General features: G+C 37.1%; 1 protein-coding gene across 1 annotated transcript in view; it reads left to right on the top strand.

The window, feature by feature from the left end:
* The window catches only part of PARVA (parvin alpha), a 59,121-nt gene extending 40,855 nt beyond the window's left edge, over positions 1-18,266 (top strand). Inside the window, exons 5-13 of the mRNA XM_042813759.1 lie at positions 1,599-1,739; positions 3,754-3,869; positions 8,359-8,417; positions 9,478-9,497; positions 10,851-10,912; positions 11,593-11,661; positions 13,281-13,382; positions 14,166-14,238; positions 17,677-18,266. Coding sequence (XP_042669693.1) covers positions 1,599-1,739; positions 3,754-3,869; positions 8,359-8,417; positions 9,478-9,497; positions 10,851-10,912; positions 11,593-11,661; positions 13,281-13,382; positions 14,166-14,238; positions 17,677-17,753 — 719 coding nt within the window. The 3' untranslated portion in view covers positions 17,754-18,266. The remainder of the gene's footprint in view (positions 1-1,598; positions 1,740-3,753; positions 3,870-8,358; positions 8,418-9,477; positions 9,498-10,850; positions 10,913-11,592; positions 11,662-13,280; positions 13,383-14,165; positions 14,239-17,676) is intronic.
* Positions 18,267-21,891: the final 3,625 nt, after the last annotated feature.

Raw genomic sequence — 21,891 nt, 5'->3', positions numbered from 1 at the left:
TAATACAGAGCTGGCACGTCTTTTTTAACTGTTGGCTTGGAAGCCACTTTCTTAGTTATTACAGCTCGTAAAATCTCCAGTAAATTTCTTTTCAGTATCTTAAATGAATCCTGAAACATTATGTGAGCACTTCTAATAAAGTGTACACAGACTATTCCCTTCTTTGAATGGTTAAGCTATTGAATATATTGTGGTGGAATGGATATGACCCAGATTGAGCAACTTGATTCTTATGGGCAGGCCTCCAGTGACTTCACCCAAACCCCCAAAAATGCAAAGCAGATACAGACTGAGTCTAAATATGCAAATAGTGATCTGGCATTTATTGATTTCAGTGGAATCTTTTCTATTATCTTTGTTCCTTGTGGATCGTCTGTTCTAAGATTCTGATTTTGTGAGACCATGCTCAGACTGATTCCTGTGGAGGCATGAGAAACTCATGGAGATAGCAACTTTTCGGGCAGAACTCATAAGCTGGTAGACTCACTGTATTTGGGAAGATATGCAATTGACTTCAGCTGAGAGCAAGACCAGCTTTTACCAAACTTGATAACATATTCTTTTGCAAAAGAAAATTGATAGGTGATCAAGCATTCTGTCTCTGATGTTATAAGGAAGCTTTTATTGCTGAATTTTCTTCACTTCATAATTAATGGCTGTGAGGTTCCTGGCAGTTTTACAGAACATTAGTGTTATCTTTTATAGCAATAATAATGGAGGTTGTTTCTCTTCCTATGTCTCTGTTAAATCCATGGAGCAGTGTGCTGGTTCTCCTGAGACAGGGCAAACATCCCATACGTTTTTTTCTTCTCTGCGTATAAATGAGTTATGCATTTCCTCTTTGCACATCTGTCTTCAGTTAATTTCATGCTCACACTTTCAGAAGTTTAATGGAGATACTACTTTTGAATTGATCTATCTAAACCATTACACACTACTGTGTAGATCCAGTTCACACCAGACTTTTATCCAGACTAAAATTGATCTTGCTTAAATCTGTTTAAAGCAAACTATACTGAGTTGATATAAGCCAAGCAACCTGTACTGATTATTTACAAAGTCATAAGATAATTTAAAATCTAGTGCAAATTTCAAAGGGCTGTGATTTCACAGAAATAAATTGCCCAATGTTTTTGTTGATTTCATGCCTCCAGAAATACTTGCTCACATTTATTGGGTGCATCTTCCACCTCAGTGAATATGATGCCACTTCACTTTTATCACATCTGGGCAGGAAAATTTTTAAACCTCTTGAATCTGAGGGAGAAGCCACGAGGTTTTCAGTGATGAAACTAGTCTTGAAGTTGGTGTTTATCTCTCCTAGGTGTGCTGGTCTGCTGTACAAGCCAGTTACATGCAGATTACTCTCTATTCAGTAGCAATTGAAGTAACAGGTTTTACCTCTCAATCTGATGGGATTTGCAACAAATTCTTATTAGCCTGTTGTTGTGGTTATCTTTACAAGTTCAGAAAGGCAGAGGGGAGTGGTTCTGTACACCAAAGCAAATCATTCTTGAACTAGGAAGTCTGATACCTGTTGAACATTTGTCTGGCTGCATGCGATGTGGAGTTCACTGGCTCTTTTTTCTTCACTTCAGAGAAGCTTGAGAGTGAGAAGCTGAATGTTGCTGAAGTTACTCAGTCTGAAATTGCTCAGAAACAGAAGCTACAGACAGTCCTTGAGAAGATCAATGAAACGCTTAAGCTCCCGCCAAGAAGCATTAAGTGGAATGTTGACTGTAAGTTGTTTGTTTTCTGTGCTGTTCCCATTAGTTGACAGCTGAGAGTTTGTAGTTGCTATCTGGAATTCTTAAATACCTAATGCTAAAAGAAAGCTGAAACCTGGTATTTATGGTAGGAGCTATTCTTCAGTAGGAGGTCAGAGAAAGAGAGAACACATGCAGTACACTCTGCTCTCTTTCCTTCTGCTCAGCCTCCAATTTAAACTTTCTTTAGGGGAAATACTTTATTTCTGCTCTTAACTCCATCTGCATACCACCTTAAGTTTTCTGTTACTAACTTGGTTTCTTGAAAGGGGCAGGTAAATGCATGAGTGCCGAGGAAGAGGTAGATCCAGGTCTACTGCATTTGTATAAGATGTACAGTTTATATATTGATATTTTTGGTTGTTGAGGACAAAATCTGAGCTACTGCTTTTGATTACAAAACTCTCTTCTATATTAGTGCTCACTATACTACTACTATACTACTGCCTCATTATATTAGTGCTATACCATTCCTGTTCTGTTGTATTTTAAATGAACTTAGAAGTACCAACATAGAAATGATTAACACAATATATATGTGCTGCAGAAAGCAGGTTATCAACAGTGTTGGAAAATTGAGCCCCTTAATCTTTTTAAAGTTTTCATCCTAGTAAACACCTGGATCAGCATGTAGCTGTTTCCAATACTTGAGCTGAACTGTTTTGTGTCACATATTCTAGTTACAACCACTCTTTGATAGGGAAAGAAAGGGCTCCAGGATGGAGGAGTGAACATTTGACTTTCTCCTTTGTATCTTCTCCCTGAGTTTCCTGTCCTCTTCTCTTCTCTCTCTAGCCTTTCTCTCTGGTTTGGGGCTTTTTTTTTTTTTTTTTCCATTTTCTGTTATACAGCTGGATACAGGGTGTTTGGAACAGCCTGCTGATTTAACTTCCAGTTTTAAACTGAAGTTTTACATGTGTTTTAGAGCTGAAGATAGACTGCAGCAGCTGTAGCCAGCTGTAGCACACATTGATGCTAGGCAGGCAGACATCTTGTAGCATTCTGCTAAAGCACTTCATCCCTTACCACTGGCACCCCAGCAGAATTTGACAGTGATATCACATTTTATATGTATGGTGGGTAGTGAAATCTCTGCTGCATAATTGAGGCTTGTGCTGGAAGATAATGAATAGTATGTGAGTGAATCTGATTACCTTAAAATTACCTTAAAATGAAGTAAGGTAGTAGTTATTGGTTAGTTCGTACATAAAATAGTTAAGTTCACTGTACTGTAGCTGTCAAAAGTTGTTTTGGACTACTACTTTGGGGAAGACTATGAGTGCAAAAAAAAAAAAAAAGAGGCGTGTGAAAGAGTAATAAGAATTAGAATTAAGATTCATTTTGATGTCAGTGGATTGATACCTGATTAAAAATTTCCTACAGTACAGTTTTTGATATCTTGTAAGTCATGTTAGTGTTAACTACCCATATGAAACCTGCTGTGAAAAAGCTTCAAATAACAAGAACTGTAACAACTTCATGGAGGAATGTTTGAGTCATTGAGTTTAGTAAGTTATTGCTTAGGGCTTCTGCCAAAATAGGCTCGTTTATTATCCTGCAGACTTTGTGACACTTACAAATGAATAAGTGCATGTTATGAATACAAAAATATCTTTCTGATAGTCCATAAATCCTTATTGAAGTAAAGGGAATAAAAGGAAAGTCGAGGAGATTGTGTAGGCATCACTGAAGCTGTCGTACATGAAATCTGGCTTTTGGATTAGCTTTAGATTTCTGTCTACACTAGTCTATGGCATCCAGACATGTTGCAAAAACTGATGCTTTGGTGCTGACAAATATTACTGACTGGGTTGCATTCACATGACTTTTTGAGCAGGAGGAAAATAAAGGAAAGTTTCCTTAAAAGTGCCCCTGGCTCCAGGTGGGAAGTGGAAGAGAGTCCCATAATCCCTGCATCCTAAACAGTAAAAATGCATGCTCTAGTAACGTTGCATTTTGTAACTTGTGCTTTTAATATCTATTTCAGCTGTTCATGCTAAAAGTCTGGTAGCAATACTTCATCTTCTGGTTGCGTTATCGCAGTACTTTCGAGCACCAATCAGACTTCCAGATCATGTGTCCATTCAGGTTGTTGTTGTGCAGGTAAGAGAGGTGTTAAACAGCTCCTCGCAGCATTGGGAAATAGAATAAGAGGTTTTTCCTTCGAAAAAGACATCTAGAGTTTCTGTTAGGGCATACATGTGTATATCTCTTTGGCTGACAAGAATCACACGTGCATCTTCCCTGCTGACATTGCTTCAACCACAGAAAGGCAGAAGTGCTTTCCCAGATTGAATTGTGGCTCAGAATGTCATGTTTTGAAGTGGCCAGGCTCTGACATTAAAAATACATGAAGTGTTCTTATTGTTGGAATATATTTACTTATCACACAGTATGATCTCTTGAATATCTATTTTTCCCATTTTTTGGCAATATTCTCACTTGTGTAGAGATTCAAATCTTTCTTGGCGCTGAATGATGAATTGTCACTGTTTATTACATTTAGATTCATGTGAGGTGACTAAATATTCTTTTTCAGCATTGTGCATGCTAATTTAGTCTGATTACAGTCTTGGCTTTCTCATAAGCATGCAAAAAAAACCCATCAACTAAATCTTTTGTGTCAGTCAGTCTTCTTATTAGAGCCACATCCATCCAAACTCCTTATGTTATTCTGTTTACTATTTTGGTTTCAGTTGGGCTTGTGCTTGCTCTATCTTGTTTGGCCTCTTCCCGTTTAATTTGCTTTTCTTTTCCTCCAGCTAACTTTGTCTTTACTTTTCACGCCATAACTGTCACTATTTGCGTTTTAACTAATGTAATGCTGAACAATCAGCTGCAGTGCACTGTTTCTCAAGTGTTGCTTTCTGAAAATAAGTGTCAAGTTTGAGAAAGTTACTTCTCTTTTTTCAGGATTCACATCAGACAGATTTTGTAATTTAGGGGGGAATCTGAAGGAGAATTTCTGATAGATGATCAGCGATGCATTCACTGACTGTCAGATTCTACTTGTTGGGTTTCTCCTCAGTGGATGGCAGTGAAGCCCAGGAAATACACAGTTATGCATCTAAGGCTTCAGAGGAACATTCTCAAACATTTTCCTTTAAATATTATAAACATATTTATCATCCTGGTTTATCTCAGAGTTCTAGTAAAAACAACTTACGGCACCAAAAGTGTAGCAGCCAGGGCATCTTTGGGATAAGAAACTAAAAAAGAACATTGTAGTCCTTAAATAAAGAACCAGATCTTGCATTCTGTTGTCACTCTGTATGTCCAGACCAAACTCCCATTGAAATCGATGGACATAATTCTCCTCTTGTTTAATAGGCTAATGTAGTTCAACAGCAAATCCACTGAAGTCAGTAGAGATAAACCAATTTAAAAACAATAAGTAGTGGGAGAATCTGGCTGAGTGCTTTGCCTCTTAGCTACACAGCGGTAGCTCAGGCGCCAGCAGATTGCAGAGAGAGCAGTTGCACCAAAATAACTTGGAGCAGTTGCACCAAAATAAGTTATGCTGCTGAAGATTTCTCACTGCAGAACCAGTCCTTGATGAAAGCCAGCCAGTTGAACTCCAAGGCTGTGTTAATTCCTATTAACAGAGGGTGGTGGCCATTATTCTTACTTGTTTTTCTTCGAGACGTTTTTCATTTCTATTTTATGGAGGGTGTTTTTTTATTTTTTTAAGTCCACCTTTCATATCCTTTGGGATTGGTTCTGTATTTTTCATCACCATGAACTCAATGAAAATTTTAATCAGCAATCAGCAGAACATAAGGCATAATTTGATGTTCAGGCTTGTATGCTTGATGTTCTAAACCCTCATACATCCTGTAAAGTAAGGTCGTGCCTAAGGAAGCTCAGCAGACTCTGTTAGCTGATTTTAAATTCAACTGTACACAATTAATAAAGGGAGTAGGAGAAAAAAAGGAAGACTACCTTAATTCAGTTAGTATTTCAGTAGGTGTAGAAATGCACCAAATGTGAGGGTTGTGTTGGCTGGATGTAGCTTAGTGAAGTAGAAAGATATTTCTGAAACAAAAACTCTGCTCATATCCAACAGGTAATCAGCACAGTTCTTACGAAAGCTTCTGTTTCCTTTGGCTGTTCTTTAAAAAAAACTGTTAGCAATGAGACTGTTATGAAATACGTGTGCTAAGCTGATTTGTGAAAAATTGGTACTTGGATCTTTTGTAGCTATTTTGTTATATTGCTTTCCTTTCCTTCTAGACTGATAGAATGAGTAACTCTGAACAAAGCCCAGACTTTGTTTGATCTTGTCTGCTGAAACAATTGAGAGTATTTGTGGAGAGCTGGATCTTTCTGCTTTTTTTTTTTACTTTTCTTTAGTTAATTAGTTATGCCATCCTTCAATGGTTAAATGACAGATTGTGCGAGTGAGAGATTATAAGAATGCATTTGTAGAGCTGTCGGGGCAACAAAGCAGCTAGCCATTGCTTATAGAAAACTGATTATGTACAGCTGATGCAAAGGCAAATGAAGAGACCCTTTCCATTTCTTACCTAGCTTTCAGGTGTTTTTTATTTGTTTGCTCTACATTCAGCTACCAAATTCAGACAATACGTAAGTAGGAAGGCCTTGGCCTTTAGTGGAGTCTTTCAGCTGGGAGGGAGCAAAATGCTAAGCCTATCCAAATAAAGTTTTTCAAGTATCCAACAGATGCATCTCATATTTGGGCAACCTGGAAACTCCAATAATGTAATTATTTTTACTTTTTTATCAACAATAAAATCAGAATGCGGAATTCTTATTCATATTAACACTAGTTATCAAAAAGTGAAATATGTTTTCTATTAATATTAAAAAAGGCTTTAGGTCATGTTGCACATTTGCAGAGGGAAAGCAAAGTATTAGAAGCCATTTTCTTCCTTGTATAAGCAGACAGGGAACTGAGAAGTACAGTTGCCATTACTGTGGCACTTAGTCACAGGAAGGTAGAGTGATGGGGCTTTTGCTCCAAAACACATCATTGGCACATCAGAATCATCATCAAGAGGAAATAGAAAAATACCTTTCACTCTGCATCAAAGGAGAAAAAAAACACAAACCGGAGTGTAATTCTAATTTGAGCTAGATTGTAACTTTGACTTCAGATGCTTATTCTCTGCACAGTCTGGAGGTGAGTGTAGTCCTAGATGATGCAGTTTTTCTTCAGACTTTCAAGATACATGATGGAAGGGATAGGAATCTCAGCAGCTGATCTGTGTCTCCTCTTTCAGTCTGTAATACACTGGACTCCACTCTGTTTTTATGTTTAAAGTTCCTCCTTAAAAGTGTTTTAACCATATGCAAGAGGTTTAGTAATGGAGCTTTAAAAAAGGTGAAGGAAATCCCCTGAAACTACATCACCTATCTAGAAGGACAATTGAGGTTATTTGAAGTACCAGTCTGAAGTGACCAAGAGTTTGCTATGTGCGGCTTTCTTGCGAACCCGGCCAAATCCTCAGCACGTCATTAACCCAGGGCTGCCTCTGGTGGGGCGTGTATTATCTTTTCCAAAGCAAGGAAGAGCAATAGCTCCAGTTGACATGCCATGAAGGATTTTTCCAAATTGTTACTCTCCTTTTTTCCACATAGAAGACAAGTCTGGGACCAGCATAAATTTATTTTTCTTATTTCCTTGTATGGCAAGGAGTGAAGAATCATGAATAATTGCCTAATGTCTAGACTTTACATGCAGTCGTCAGCAATGGCCTGGCTTTTCTTTCTGTATTGCAAAATTTTGCTAATTTCAGTGAATAGAATTAACAGAAAGAACACAAAGAGAAGCAAAACATACGTGTGGTATGTATGCCACTACCAGATGACTGTAGTCAGCATCCTGGAAACAGTGTGAAATTTTTTCAACTACTTCATTTTCCAACTGACTCAAATTGCTACCATTTGAGTTGGCTTCTGCCATTTTGTGCACAGCTTCTAGACACAGGATTCTAAATACCACATATGAAGGGCTTCTCACATCAGAAGAGCACTGGAGCTAAAGCATATGTTAACACCATGATGAGTAGGTTCTGGAGCACACTGTAAATGGATTATCCTCCATTTTGGCTTTCCATCACAAGCAAATAGAGCCCTTTGTGTGGAAAGTAGTCAGGAAAAGAAAAGACCAAGGTGAAAAAAAAGAAGTACATGAGCAAGGCAGAAAGAACAGGTAGCTTAAGAGCAAGATTTTACCAAAGACGAAGCATGGGCACCATCTGCCAAAGTATTCCTTGAAATATAAGGTTTAATTCAACTCACTAAGAAATAAATCTACTGAAGTACTTACATATGCGCTTAAGTGTTTCAAATACCTCGCTGAATTGGGGCCCTTAAAAGAAAAGTGAGTTAAGAACAATGAAGAGAAGAAATACTTCCTTCTACAGGTGGAGTTTCAAGTTTCTTGTTACTGTACAAGAGAGTTTTCTGAAATAATTCCAAGGTGAAATAATATATTACTGCAAGTTTGCTTTTTAAAAAAAAAAAGCGGTTCTTGTTTTGTAGATTTCTTATCTGATGGCACTTGTAGATCACAACTACATTTTTACTGTACCCTAACCATTAAAATGTCCTTCTTTATTTCTTCCAGAAACGAGAAGGAATCCTCCAGTCTCGACAAGTCCAAGAGGAAATAACTGGTAACACCGAGTATGTCAACACCGCTTTTGCCAGCAGTTCAGTAATTGAACGCAGATGCTTCTCAGAAATTCAAGCATTTGCTGATATTTAGATTTTGGTATTGGGGTCCAGGGAAGATGATGCATCAGCCAGTAATTGTACTTTAGCCTCTGCAAGGGCTGCAGACATGCATCTAAAAATACAAAAGGGTGTGGAAACACAGAGCTGCGGAACTAAAAGCAGGAGACCAAGATAATAGAGAAGGGTGAAGATATTCAAAATTTATGTATTTTCTATTTATTGCTATTTACTTCCATAGTTATTGTTTTTCTTATTATTGTATTCAAAAGGCCTTGAAACATACAAAAATATGTCTCATTCTTTCATATTGGTATTTATTTGATACAGGAGAACTAGATTCTTTGGAATGCAATATGGCTTTTATTTTTTGAGCCACTTGGACTTCAGGGATGTGAAAAATGATAGTGTTAGTCTCTGTTATGTGTCATCTCACCAAGCAACTCATAGCAGAAAAGTTATTCCAAACCAACAGAAAATAGTAGAAGAATATCCATGTTCCTAATAGATTGGAGAGAATTCAGACTAATGACTTTTTATTAAACTTTAGATTAATATATGCACAATATTTATGTGAGAGTGCCACTGAAGCAAAATGCTGTAGTTATTAAGAATGCAGTCCAAGCACTGTCCTGGCTGGAATTGTATTGCAGGTGTTGTGATAAATGCATTTATGGCAAAGGGAAAGTTTTTCACCAAATCAACATGAAAATGTTGTCTTTACTGAGGCAAGGTATGTTGATTTGGTCGCTCAGCAGTAGGAAATCTGAGAACTGGCCTTCCTATGAGACTCTGTGAATCCAGGAGATATTATGCTGATTTACTCCAGACTAATCCAAAGTCTCAGCTGGGATAACTTGATGAGGATTTTCTTAATCCCATGAATTTCCTCCAGTTTTCACCAAGCTGAAGATCTGACCACATACACTGTTTTATTTTGCAGTACAGTGTCTGCAAGTGGATTACATATTTAACTGCTTTTTTTTGTTTTGTTTTGTTTTGTTTTCCACAGGGCATTTTCAGGAAGACATGGTAAGTTCATATGATTGTTATCTTCTTAAGTCATCCAAAGAATACATCAGTTCTGGAATGAGTGGATGGAATGAATGGAATTGATTAATCTGCAAGGAAGTAGAGGATTTCTAATTGATCTGATTCAGATATGAATATATCTGCCACAGACTGTTCTGGCAGTTAACAAAGGGAGAAAAGCATTAAAATCAATGTGACCATCTTTAAAACACATTTCAGTACTTCTCAGCTCGTGCTAGTTTGCAGATGCTTTACGGTTTAGCCTCCAGAACATTATTGAAATAATATTAATGATCATAATCTCCCAGCATAATATGAAATGATATCTTACGATAAACTCACTGGTGAACATGTTGGCATTCTTGTATCCATTACCTACTTAACTCTTAAATGACTTAGGGTCATTCTTCAGCGTATTTCTGTGCCAGTTAAGTCTCATGGTTAGTACTGAGACTGGCCAAATGCCTGGCCAGCACAACACAATCATCTGAGGAGCTTAGATGGACACCCACCAAGAATTCAACATTTATTTCTTATATTGTCTCAGTCGTTGCCTTACTGCTGAGTTAAAGACTGGAGGCATGCCATTTTCCCATGATATCTGAGAGCAGCCTTACTTCCTATAGTCTGCCTTCTACGAATGCCTTTAGATTTACTCTTAGCATTTTTTTGAGGAATACAAATGCAATTTTTTGTCATTCTCTATCACTTGTGTTGTCCAAATGGCAATTGCTCTTCTTCTTTTTTTCTTTTTTTTTTTTCCTTCAGAAGGTAACCACCGTACTGTTGTAGTCATTTTACTTTAGGTTGCCTGTCCTGCTAACCGTGTCCTAAATTGCATATCAGAATGGTCCAAGAACATCTATGCAAAAGAGTTCTTCACAGCTGTGTAGTTGTAAGCTTGCCTGAGGTGGTTAATAACACAGCAGTCAGCTGAGCGATATATGCATATTGTGGCCCCAGGGAAAATTTTCCTCTGTAGTAACTCCAGATATAAAGTCATATTCTTCTGAACAAAATAAGTTGGTTACTTTAGCTCCCTGCTCCCTGTGTAAAGTTCAATGCATAAATATTCTACTCTGCTCATTTTTTGAGAAACAGGGTTATTAAGCAGCCCAAATTGTACTTGAAAATAGTGCTTTCTCTAAATAATAGAGAATAAATTACAAGCAGCCTGAAGCAAGAGAGAAATATGCAAAATATTTAGTACTTGGAATACAAAGAGACTGTATTGAAACGTTTTATTGATTCTGTTGTCTTAAGCAAGTGTGTGCTTAATCAAGTGTTTATCAAGTGTTTAATGTATTTGGACAAGTGCTTCGAAGTGCATTAACATCTCTGAATGTTTTTCAGAAAGAGATGCATTTGACACGCTATTTGACCATGCTCCAGACAAGCTCAGCGTAGTAAAGAAGGTTGGAAGGGTTCTATTTTAATAAGTACAGCATGTGTCTACATGCTTGTGTGTGTTTATGTAGTGTGTGTGTATGTATATAATATAAAATAGACATCATTTGCATGCATTAAATACAATTAAACTTTCTGCTGAAAACAAAAATAGAAATTCATTACTATAATGTTTCTTTTTGATAGTATTTAGCAACATGAACTTAAATTTGGAACGCAAAAAAAGATGAAGTTCTCAAAGTTTCCATCAAAAAGAAATTCTCACAAAGTACATGTTGATTAAAACCCAGCTGGGTTGATCGAGTTTAATGACAGGAAAAGCTATGCAGTTTGCAGCTGCCAGTAGCCTGACCTGGAGGATTTGGGCTCTTGTCAGATTTGAGTGAAGTCCAATTCATCCACTTCCCTACAGTCTGCCACAAGATTTTTTTTTTTTTTTTTTTTTTTTTGAAGCTGTTGCATTGTAGCAGTGATTTTTTTATTCATATAATTGTGTTTATTTTATTTCAATTTATCATTCTTTAAAAAAAAAATTAAAAATCTCATAATTCGGTTTTAAAATCTAAAAAAATAATTGTACTGCAGTCTCCTTGCTCTTACAAGTTCTGCTCTGAGTGGATTGCATACTCTGCGTCTGGAACAGGTGCCCCACTGAATAGACCTTCACTAAACTGTTTTCACGTTTCAGACTCTCATCACATTTGTGAACAAGCATCTCAACAAATTGAATTTGGAGGTCACTGAACTGGAGACCCAGGTAGGATTTTATAGCTTTTGTTGAAGGAGAGGGTCACTTGTGCTGTGTAATGCACTATGCCCCCAGCTTTATGCAGAAATACAACTGAATTGCTATTGATCAGGCTCTGAGATGTTATTTCAGTGGGAAACCCTCCAGTTTTAGATATATTCATATGAGGAGAACCCTCACCAGTTAAGCAGAGAAATCATAAGGGCAACAGTTTCGTACTTTAATTAGCATAAAAATTAGTTAGCAGATGCTACCTCTTGGGTGCTGCTAAGTGCTGTAAGAAGAACCTGTGCCTGTTTTCATCAGGAGAGGCTCCGTCTGCTTGGTTTGAAACAGTTTCAAGATGAACAGTTGTTTCCTGCCTACCTTTACACTAGCAAGTAATCTCATGGGATTACAATGGCTCTATTCAGTAAGATGAATTCTTGAGACAGAAGCTGCTCAAGTGTATAGGCAGCTGTACAGTTGAGCTGCAGGCTTGATTGCGCCACAGAAATAATGTGGTCCATGGTCTTCTTTTCCTGTTCTCAGATGCTAAATTGGCTAGAAAGAAGCTAAAAGAAAAGCTTTATTCTGTGGTATTAAAAAATCCTTATATGAACAACTGCAGCAGGAGGTCAGACAGGAAGGAGGCTACCCACACTAGAAAAAAACTGGTGTCTTCACAACAGGCTTTATTTAATGTCTTGATATGTGCTATTAAGAATCTCTGGTTTATTTGAATAACTTTCACTCTGATAGAGGTTTTTTAAAGGTAAAATTGAGTTTTAGATGGAAAGGGCTTTCAGAAAAGTGTTACTGTGCGTGCATATTGCATTGTTTAATTTTGGGGAAAAAAATGTGTTATTCAAACATGCCTGGAAACACCTTAAGCATCTATCCAAAACAGTACTCTCTAAGGTGAGAGATTCTGTTTCTATCAATTGAAACAAAATAAGCTACCTCAGGAAGATAGAATGATAGAATCAATTACATTGGAAAGGGCCCTTAGGATCAAAAAATGCCACCACTAAACCATGTCCCTTAGCATCACATCCTGATAAGAACCTCCAGGGAAGCTGATTCCTCCACTTCCCTGAGCAGCCTGTTCCAACACCTGGCCATCCTTTCTGTGTAAAAGTTCTTCCTTTTATCCAGTTGAAATCTCTCCAACACATCCTGGGGCCATTTCCTTGTGACTTATTGCTTGTCATCTGAGAAAAGAGGCTGACACCCACCTCGCTTACAGTCTCCCTTCAGGTTATAGTTTGTTTCTGGTATCTCAGAGTTTGATTATGGTAGACTTAATGCCACAGGGTTACGAATGAGATGCCTTGAACAAAGTCTCATGAATGTTACTAATTTTTAGATAGAGATGAGTGTGTAACGTGGAAATTTTAATTCTTTATTCCTTTATTTTCTTCAACATACTGAACTTCAGTGCAGTCATCAGTGCACCTTTGTTCTGCTTTTCTCTGCTCAGAAGAACGTGTGCTAATTTATAGCTTGAAAAGTGGTTGTTCTGATTTCCTGCAACTAGCAGAATAGAAAACAAAGACACAGGTCAAAGTTGCTGACCATTGCTTTCTACAGAAACTTTATTCTGCGCGTGTATTCAGCAAAAATACTGAGAAGTGTCTTTTTTACAGTTTGCAGATGGTGTGTACTTAGTGCTGCTAATGGGTCTCCTAGAAGGCTATTTTGTTCCTCTCCACAGCTTTTTCTTGACTCCTGATAGTTTTGAACAAAAGGTAATGAGATTTCATTTTTCTCTTACAAACAAAACAAAAACCATCTAAGCAAACATACCTATTGTTTTAGGGATGATACTGACTTTTCTGTATAGGTTCAGTGTTGATAGCTGAAAACCAAAGAGAACAGGGCTGAACTGGTAACCATTTCCAAGCATTTTTCAAAATCTCAGTGTTGATACTTATTCAGAATAAAAGGGAAAATTATATTAATGATAGGGTGTCTAGCAAATATTAACTGATTTTGGCAACCATTGTGTGATGCTGTCATTGAGCCAGCCTTAGTGTTCATTAAAATTATACGCAAATTGAGGACAGGACTGATTTTTTTTGAGCCCAACATCAAAGAATTTTACATTTCAAGTTTCATATTTTTTGAAAGCCTGAAGACATGTATGTACTATGTATCATTTTAAGACTAACCATTACCCTGATGTCTGTTGCTTTGTAAGCAATTCAGCTATCGAAGATGCACACTACATAAGCCATCATGTTCCAGTTTGTAAACTTGGAGGACGGTTTTTTGTATGTGTAATGTTAGTTCACATGCTACTTTACAGTTACTTTCATATTTCTGAAACACTTTCACCACCCAGAAAAGAATAAATAAATAAATAAATAAATAAAGGATTGTCTAGATTGATTTAGATTGATCTAGATGCAGATTTGAGTTTTTTTTCCTTCCCAGCATATAGATTTTCAGCTTTAAATGCATCTTGATTTGACCTTTTTTAGTATACTGTGTATAGATCATAATAACAACTGCCTGTATCATATTACTAGGTCCTCAATGTGTCCTTTGCATTTGAGCTAATGCAAGATGGTGGATTGGAAAAACCAAAGCCTAGACCAGAAGGTATCTATGTTACTTTTTTTGCACCTCTTAAAAAAAAGTGTGTTAGATCCAGATCTCATAGGGTTTTGTTACAGCTAAATAAAGGTTAAAATGTGAATGAGGTAGAGAAAGTTGAGGCACATTCTGAAGTGCTCAGGTGACTGAAGGTGAAGGTTTTATTGCTGACCTCAGCAGGACCACAATTCCACTCCTCTTCACTTATATAAATACAAGATTTAAATCCAGCTTTTCAGGCTGTATATAAGACTCTTGATTCCCTGTAGTATGAGGTACTCATATGATTTCTGTTGTTCTTGCCATGGGCTTGCTGGATATGCAGCCCTTCCCAATGGTGGTAGCTGGGTGCTGCAGGTTACCTACCACAGTAATTAATGTATTTGTCCTACCGTAATACTGGATCATTATTTCCTCAGGAATGATAGAAACTGATGCTTCGACTTCTTATATTAAGGACACTGGAGATTCTGACACAGTTAATCAATTTCTGCTCTGTTCTGCTCTTTTTTCATCCCTCCTGACCTCCAAATTGTGACATCAGCAGGCATGTGCACAGAATTATGTCTGAGGACTGAGCCTATGCCACCTATGCATTTAATCTGCATCTACCCAGCCTACTTCATCACTTCTCTTGATTGCTTCACAATCATATTTAACTGCAGCAGTGGTGACTGTGTCACAAACTTCTGTGTTTGAAACGGTCAAAAAGAGAAGAGGAAAACAGCGAAATCTAGAGATCCAAGTAAAACAGAGAATATCTGTGATCCCTTGTTTCTGTGGAGGTTTAAAATTCTTATGGCATTTAACTTTGGGGGTATTTATTGCTCCAGGGGACAGCTAATTTTTCCAGTATAAATCAAGCCATAAGGATATTTCAGCATATATAAGACATTTCTTGTGCAATTATTGAAATGCTTAATACGAAACTTCCTGCCCAATGTGAATGGAAAAGCACTTCTGTTTTATGTGTTGTTACACTGGGCACAATGCCCATACTTAAAATTTCCAGTGAGCAAAAGAGCATTGAAAAGAATTTTACCCTAAATGCATAGACTAAATACTCTTTAAATTCCTACACTGTTTCTTTGAGGTTCTTGGGGGAAAAGAAATGCTGAAAAGTGCTTCAGAATATGAAAAACATATTTAGTGGAAAAAAGAATGTGGCTGAATAAATGAGTATGAAAACCAATGATTTTTATGGGGTCAACAGTTTATTTGGCTTGTTTGCAATATAATTGGAAGAGTATTAAAAAGCTTTCCATGACCTTTTACTTTAAAAATGGCCAGAACATTAATTTACTGAGTCTATAACAAATTCATTTGCAGTTTGAGCTTTTCAGACTACTTCTTGAAACGTGTAAATCAAAGCCAAACTGAAATTCCGCTTTTTGAAAATTGTAACCAGTAAAACGTTATACACGTCAAACACAATTAGCAATGGAAATAAATCTTTCTTTCTCATGGAGCACTTTGCTTTTTGCTGTGGGCCTTTCTCTGGAATTCTGTTCTGGTGATGGAATCATCTGGTAATTTTTTCAAAGGCTTGTGAAGAGATACAGAATGTATCTCTTCATTCATTTGAAGTTCTGTGTTAGGAAATGAAAGCGTTATGCAGCTCAATTCTGGCATGAAAGAAGAAACTTTCTGAACTATGTGCAAACAGTACTACAAAGTGTAATGTGATGTTGTGGGACAAAATGCCTTTCCTGTAGATTTTGGCATTTTTTCTTCATTCTGTAGCAAGCATTTTTTTATCTGATTTACTAAGAATCACAAAACTTTTTGGCCATGATTTCATGACCGTGCGTAATCTCATCAAGAAACGTAGGTTTGTCTGTTTTCAATCTTTATCCATGGATGTCATTTTGCCATATGGCTAATACGTAGGCTGCTCTAAAAGTAATGCCTGCTATTTATTTCCATGGAAGGTACAACAGTTACAGAAAGCACAATAACACTATTGGACAGAGAAAATTCTCAGCTGCAGTACACTGTTTTTCAACATAGTCACCACCATTAATTACCTGTGCATTTTTACCAGCAACGAATAACAGCCTGCATGCTGCGCTTGTAAAAGTCTGCACCAGTGGAGATGACCCCCTGTTGCCGCTGCTGAAATGCACCACCCACCACCTCTCTGTGTTCACTTCTGCTCTTTGGTCTCAATACACATTCAGCAAGTGTCGTTTGAATGTCAGTGGGTGAAGTTTTTTCCCCTTCAGTGTCAGGCACCATTTTGTCAGAGTGCCCCTCTGCTGCCATCCGTCACATGGCAACAGCATGTAACAGAATATTGGTGGAAAGATTCAACCACTACTGCTGTCCCACCAACATCTGCCTCTGACATTGTGGGTCAATGTAATGACATTACTTTCAGAGCAGCCCTGGTGTCTTTAGCCTTTCACAGCATGGTTTGGAACAGCATACATAGCTTTGATTGAATTCATTCTTCCAAGTATAACCCCTTCACCGTCTGCGAGAAACATCAGCAAAGGTGGATATAATGGCAAAACTGGTAAAGTCATCTGGTGATTACATACACAGTTTAATGGGTTTCCTTGGAAGCTTTGAAAATAGTGAGAGTATGCACACCAGCAGCTTTACACCTTCATGGCTAGCTCTAAGGACCAAAGCTAGGAGACTGAGTTCCTGTACAGTTGTCAAAAAGAAAGGAGCCTTTCTGGTGGGTAGTTCCTAAGACCCTATTTGAGATTAAATATCCCTTGAAGCATGAATATAGCCTGCTGCAATGGTACATGTCAGTTTGTTTTATAGATTTCTTGTGAAATAATATTGACTTTCTCAACAACTTCCCTTGGAAACAGCAGGTATTCATTAACTTTTTGTTCTGCACGAATCCTTTACTTTAGATGTTGAGTGTCCAAGGACTGATTCAGCCATGTACATCAGCTTAACTAAAGCATTTTCTAAAATGTCTTCAAGAGGCACTTACACACCTAGTTTCTGTAGATCCTGTAGAAATTTTAGCCTTGCCTCTAATTATCTTGACAAAATTAGGCCTAGTAATGGAAGTTACAGCCCAGTGTCCTGTAATCCTTATGTATGAGAAAAATTTTACTGCTTGATAATTTTTTTGAGATTATTTTGGCCACAACTAACTGAAGATTTAGTCCTGTCAGTATATGTGAAGCTAGGTACAGTTTTATCTTATAGGCCTTGAAAATTTGGTTGCATTTCTACATCAGCGACTTTAAGGTATTTGTAACCTTAACTAAAAGTGGTTGAAAAAATGATTTTTGATTTTTGAGTTTAAAAATTGCTTTATTTATGTTTCTATTCTTTTTTTACTGTCTTTATGATTCTTATGTTTACAGATATGGATCTGAGCAGAAAAAGGAAATAGAAGAATAAGCACTTTTTTCTGAAAATGTTTTGGATGTACCAAGTTGCTAATAATTTTTTCCCTGTCTTTTTTTCTAGATATTGTAAATTGTGACTTGAAATCTACACTGAGAGTACTGTATAACTTGTTTACCAAATACAGGAATGTGGAGTGAAGAATTCATTTGGAACATAAAGAAGTTTTAACAAAGAAAATGTCATAACTAGCATATTTTTCACCAATATTCCTCTGCATCGTTATCCTAGAAGGAACTAAACCATTCATCTGAAGAATCTTTAATTGACTACTCTTGCACAACTTTTTCCACAGTGGGTTTAAAGCTAAGACTACGTAAAACTAATACAAATTATGGAAAAAATTTGGAGGAAGGTATTTGGATATCTTCTGGGAGAATCTGTGTTTCAGTAATAACTCCATCTCTACAGTTTTGTAGTAGGTGGAGCAGCAATGGAAAAAAAAAAAGATTTATTAACTTTAATTCAGATCAGCTGTCGAAGCCAAATATAGGAAGTTTCTATACTAAGCATCTACTTCAGTGTTTATGAAACATGTCTTTTCCAATCTGGGGGGAGGAAGAATACTTTTCTGTCCATGATAAAATGATTGCATTGAAATTCTAAAAAATGTGCATATGGAGAAACAGTAAAATTCTCTTCTTCACATGAAAGCTGAAAAGAATAGACTTTCTCAAGTACTTAACCTAAATAATTTGTATTTTCAGTGCAGTTAGGCTTGAATTCTATGGGTACAAACTGAAGTGGCTACTTTTTCCTTCAGTCTTATTAAAATGCGATGCTCTTCTATAAATATATAGTACTGAGCATTCCTCCTAAGTACGCTTTGCAGCTTGTTCACTTAGTTTTGTTCATGAAGGAGATCTTTTTTTATTGTTGTTTTTTTCCCCAAGTACACATTTTCAGGAAAGCACACCTGTATATGATACAGTTTCCCTGTAGTATTTGTTTTATTAGCATAGAAATGCTAGAAAGTTGGCTTATTTTTCTTTTTTCAACTTTTAATAGTTGGAACATGGAATTGTCACATCATAAGTTTAGATTTATTATTAAATAGACTTTAGAATCTATCCCTTTGGTTGATGTTATGGTGAATGGATTTTGTTGCCTAATGTCCAGCATAAAGAATAATATCTATTTTCCAGAAACATTCCTCTACCCTTTCAGATATAAAAACGCTGCTTTTGTGGAGGTTGCTCTGAAAGTAATGTCTCCTATTTATTTCCATGAAAACTACAACCAGTACAAAGAGCACAGTAACAGAATCACACAATCTCAGTGTTGGAAGGGATCTTGAGAGATCATCAAGTCTAACCTTCTGCTAAAGCAGGTACCCTACAATAGGTTGCACAGGTAGGCATCCATGACACTATTTGATAGAGAAAATTCTCAGCTACCAAACTCTACTTTTCATCATAGTCACCACAATTAACTGTGCATTTTTACCTGCAATGAACAAGAGCCTGCATGCTGTGCTTGTGAAAATCTGCACCAGTGGAGCTGACCCACTGTATCACAGCAAGTGTCATGGTGTCATTGCTAAGAAAATGTTGCCCATGCAATCCGTCTTTCATCGGCTTGAACAGATGGAAGTCAGAAGGCACCAAATCCAGGCTGTATGGTGGCTGTGGTAGGATGGTCCAGCCAATATTGGCAATGTATTCCACAGTCTTCAGACTGATACGGTGTCCAGAGTCGTCGTGTTGCAAGAGAAAGGTTGCCAACTTCTCTGGCCTAGCTCTGGATGTTCGAGCCTTCATCTTAGTCAGTGCTGTGATGTAGCTGTCAGAGCTGACTGTTTATTCGAGTTCTAAGAAATCAGGAAGGCTCACACCTTTCCTATCCCAGAAGACGCTGCAAATCACTTGACCCGTGTGAACTTTTTCATCAATGGGGAATTCACATGTGCTACTTCATGGAGTGCTGTTTTGACTCTGGCTTATAGTGGTGACACCAAATCTTGTCACTGATAACGATGCGATCCAAGAAACTAATCACCTTCAGCCTCATATTGGTTCACTAGATCCAGACAATATTGTAAGCAGTGTTCTTTCTGTTCCTCTGTGAGCATTTATAGGGTCTAGCTGGCACACGCTTGGTGATACTCTAATGTTGCCATCATCATTTTCAATGTGTTGAAGCCAGCATTCATCTCCGTACACAGTTTTGTGGTCATAATCTGCCGACTCTCGTGGATGAGGTGATTGGGACACAAGCACAGTGAGTGACGTTTGGTGCTGGCTTTTTCCACATGGAAGAATTCAGTTCCCCCCCACTGCTTCATCCATGCTTCCATGTCAGATGCCATTTTGTCAGACTGCCCCTGTGCTGCTATCAGTCTCACACATGAACAAAATGTAATGGTATATTGGTGGGAACCTCTACTTCAACCTCTACTGCCATCCCATCACCATCTGCCTTTGATGTTGTGGGCCAACATAATAAACTAGGAGGCATTACTTCTGGAACAACCTTTGTAGATCAAAACTACTCATATCTGCAAATACTGCTGCAGCGTAAGGTCGGTTGGTCATTTTTTGTGTCTATAAAGAATACTTTCATTGTTGTTGTTGTTTTTTTAAATCATGACCAACGATAAGCTGTTATCTGTTTGGTTTCAGTTTATCAAAGACTGAAAAGAGAAATGAGAATTAATTATTTCCTTAGACTGTTATCAAGCATCAATTATGTTTCTATGAAGAAGCTCTAGAGGCTGCCTGACACTAGTATGAATTATCAAAACTGCTGAGAAGTAAACTAAGCATATATTTAGACGTCTTCATGTCAGTTTTAGATACCTTCTTAAGTGAAGTGTTCCAGCGCACCACAGTGTCTTGGGATACTGGCTTACACACTAAGGAAAAAAAAAGTCCTGAGGCAAAAAGTATTGGAAATTTGTGTATTGTAGAAAGGAAACTTTTTGCAAGTCATCCATTTGTGGCAGAACTGCTGTAGGTGAAAGGCAGGCGATCTATCAGCTCTTGAGGTTGTTCATCTGAAGAAATGCAGTACTGTCAGCTACAGTTGTTAACACCTGAATGTTGATTTCTGTACAAAGCATAATATTTTTTTCAATTTTCAGGGTTTTTTTTTTCTTTTTTTTTTTTTTTTTAATTAGTGCTTTCCAGTGCAACATCAACTTAAAAGGAAGACAACAATTATATTCTGCCTTTGGTGAATAATTGATAACAGTCAATAACAATATTGACTGTGCCGGAGGGCCACAGAAATTATTCTGTGAATAAATAAATCTCCATAAGTGTCAGCTTTTGCAAAGGAGAGTCAGTATTTGGTTCAAAGGATAATACCTGGATATTCTCTGAACTCAGAAATTGCGTTCTAAAAGTATTCATCAGAATATTTGGTTACCTCTATGTTTTTTAACTGAGTTTCTGAAGTTAGAATTACAGAATGTAACAGTTATTTACATTTTGCATAGGTAAATAACTGGGCATTTTTACTCCTGTGAAAATGAACATTTTCATGAAGTCTTTAATAGTTCTGATCTTTCTGAGAAGCTAAACAGTAGGAATTACCTGACCACTTTTTTTGGAGGAAAATGAGGTGGGGTTTCTCATTTGTAAACAGGCAGCAATTTCAACGTAGCTTACTATTTAACATGTAAGAAGTTTGCAATTTGCAGAGCTAGATTATAGTAATTGTAATAGTTCATTAACAAATGCATGATGTTTTTTCTGCAGATCCTGTTCGGTTGAAACACTTTCACATCTCAGCAGTGCCAAAACATTTAGATTGTCCTTGTTTTCAGGAGTGCACTTTCTGTAAAAAGGAGATTTATATATGTAGAGGAAAAAGGTTAGGAACAATGAAACTGATATTTCTTAAACTTGAAAATACGTATTCCTGTGCTGTACTGATATAACTTTATTGGAGATTTTGAAGTCTATTCTACCTGTATTTTCAGTCTTTAAAATAATAATAACAGTAACATAAAACTGAGATAGAATTGTGAAATCCCCATACTGAAATGATGTTATGCGGAACCACAGAAACATTTAACAAAGTCCAACCTCTGTGCAAATTCCCTTTTTTATGTACGTTTAAATTGCTATTTGACCCGGAGAGTCCTACATAAATACAAACCCATGTGATGATTTTAACACATTCACGCAAATAGTGTATGCTGCCAGATAGGAGTGGTCACTGCTTATATATGACAATGTAGATTTAAATAGCTATCAGATAAATATGAAATCTAATATACAGATTATATCTAATATTTATTGCTTCGATACAGAATATTATAGAAATATAGAG

Source organism: Centrocercus urophasianus, unplaced genomic scaffold (genome assembly GCF_019232065.1).
Source record: "Centrocercus urophasianus isolate 14NV4802_14NV808 unplaced genomic scaffold, USGS_Curo_1.0 seq_14, whole genome shotgun sequence".
In the NCBI taxonomy this organism is placed as follows: domain Eukaryota; kingdom Metazoa; phylum Chordata; class Aves; order Galliformes; family Phasianidae; genus Centrocercus; species Centrocercus urophasianus.
This window is presented reverse-complemented; position numbering and strand designations above follow the sequence as displayed.